The sequence below is a fragment of the Mizuhopecten yessoensis genome, unplaced genomic scaffold (genome assembly GCF_002113885.1).
Source record: "Mizuhopecten yessoensis strain PY_sf001 unplaced genomic scaffold, ASM211388v2 scaffold701, whole genome shotgun sequence".
NCBI lineage: Eukaryota > Metazoa > Mollusca > Bivalvia > Pectinida > Pectinidae > Mizuhopecten > Mizuhopecten yessoensis.
Window position 1 is genome coordinate 2,237 of NW_018403678.1, and position 2,405 is coordinate 4,641.

Genomic DNA, 2,405 nt, shown 5'->3' on the forward strand with positions numbered 1-2,405 from the left:
CGTGTTAAAGTATGGTATTTGTGTTGAGAGCTGACATGTAATATTGGTCTTTAAGTGTTGAAGTTAGATGTTTGTTTTGGATCGCTGACATATGATATTGGTCATTAAGTGCTGACATGTAATATTTGTCGTGAAGTGTTGAAGTATGATGCTTGTTTTGGAGCGGTAAGTTGTTATGTTTGTCATAAAGTGTTGAAGTATGATGTTTGTGCTGAGATCTGACATGTAATATTTGTCATTAAGTGTTGAAGTATGGTGTTTGTTTTTGAGCGTTGACATGTAATATTTGTCGTTAAGTGTTGAAGTATGGTGTTTGTTTTAGGGCGTTGACATGGTCATTAAGTGTTGAAATATGGTGTTTGATTTGGAGCGCTGACATGGTCATTAAGTTTTGAAGTATGGTGTTTGTTTTGGAGCGCTGACATGTAATATTGGTCATTTAGTGTTGAAGTATGATGTTTGTGTTGAGATGTGACATGTAATATTTGACGTGAAGTGTTGAAGTATGGTGTTTGTTTTAGGGCGTTGACATGTAATATTTGTCGTTAAATGTTGAGGTATGATGTTTTTGTTGAGATCTGACATGTAATATTTGTCGTTAAGTGTTGAAGTATGGTGTTTGTTTTAGGGCGTTGACATGGTCATTAAGTGTTGAAATATGGTGTTTGATTTGGAGCGCTGACATGGTCATTAAGTGTTGGAGTATGGTGTTTGTTTTGGAGCGTTGACATGTAATATTGGTCATTAAGTGTTGAAGTATGATGTTTGTGTTGAGATCTGACATGTAATATTTGACGTGAAATGTTGAAGTATGGTGTTTGTTTTAGGGCGTTGACATGTAATATTTGTCGTTAAATGTTGAGGTATGATGTTTTTGTTGAGATCTGACATGTAATATTTGTCGTTAAGTGTTGAAGTATGGTGTTTGTTTTGGAGCGCTGACATGTAATATTGGTTATTAAGTGTTGAAGTGTGGTGTTTGTTTTGGAGCGCTGACATGTAATATTGGTCATTAAATGTAGAAGTATGGTGTTTGTTTTGGAGCGCTGACATGTTATATGTGTCATTAAGTGTTTAAGTATGGTGTTTGTGTTGATAGCTTACATGGTTCATTTGTCATTAAGTGTTGAAGTATGGTGTTTGTGTTGAGAGCTGACATGTTTCATTTGTCATTAAATGTTGAAGTATGGTGTTTGTTTTGGCAGCTGACATGTACGATTTGTCATTAAGTGTTGAAGTATGTTATTTCTATTGGGTGATGTTAAGTATTATAAATTACGCTCTATAAAACCTATAGTCGGTAAATCGTGTCTTACCTATCGAGAAAGCTATCGTCCCGTCTTCGGATGTGTCATTTAGGCAATACCTATATTTATTTACTGTAACGCGAAGAAAAGCTTCAATGCACTTAAAAGGTATACATGTATATATCACTAACCATAGTCGCTTTTAATAATCAAGTTGACGTTTTCGTAGATATTAAAGATCGTTCTATGTCAATATTTCGACCTTTTACTTGCTTCAATTACGTCTTCTGTGTTGAAAAGTACCTAAAAATGTAATGATAACAACTCATCGTTTGTTTCACAGGTAAAAATCATAATTAGGTGGACATGATATAGAGTTAAAATATTTTTCTACAATAGAAATAAGAAAATTTTGTTTTATTTTGCATTGTTATAATAACAGCTATGTGAATACCCTACAAGTGTTTTGTCCTGTGGACAACCCTAACCCTAACCCTAACCCATTGTTATAATTACAGCTATGTGAACACCCTACAAGTTTTTTTGTCCCGTGGACAACCCTAACCCTAACCCATTGTTATAATTACAGCTATGTGAATACCCTACACCCATTGTTATAATTACAGCTATGTGAACACCCTACAAGTGTTTTGTCCTGTGGACAACCCTAACCCTAACCCTAACCCATTGTTATAATTACAGCTATGTGAACACCCTACAAGTTTTTTGTCCCGTGGACAACCCTAACCCTAACCCATTGTTATAATTACAGCTATGTGAATACCCTACAAGTGTTTTGTCCTGTGAAGACGGTTTATGGTGGAGTTAAGTTGGGTTGGTACACATGTAGTGTGGTCAAGGGAAACAACTCTAAATCGTGTGTGGCATATATGATAACGTAAGTATGAGTATATCCACCGGTGAATATCATAAACAATAAGGTGATATTTCAAATTTTATATCATATATAATATATCACATTTCCTCCGCCTCCGTATTTTTATCATATATAATATCTCGCTTTTCCACCTCCTCCATATTTATATCATTTATATGATATCTCACTTTTCCTCCTCCTCCTCCGTATTTATATCATATATAATATATTGCTTTTCCTCCTCCTCCGTATTTTTATCATATATAATATCTCGCTTTTCC

At 34.6% G+C, this 2,405-nt stretch overlaps 1 protein-coding gene across 1 annotated transcript in view; it reads left to right on the forward strand.

Annotated features, from left to right (window-relative positions):
• The first annotated feature begins 2,071 nt into the window (after positions 1–2,071).
• The window catches only part of LOC110452005 (methyltransferase-like protein 24), an 18,326-nt gene continuing 17,992 nt past the window's right edge, over positions 2,072–2,405 (forward strand). The window contains exon 1 of the mRNA XM_021500255.1: positions 2,072–2,145. Within this exon, the coding sequence (XP_021355930.1) occupies positions 2,138–2,145 (8 nt within the window). The 5' untranslated portion in view covers positions 2,072–2,137. The remainder of the gene's footprint in view (positions 2,146–2,405) is intronic.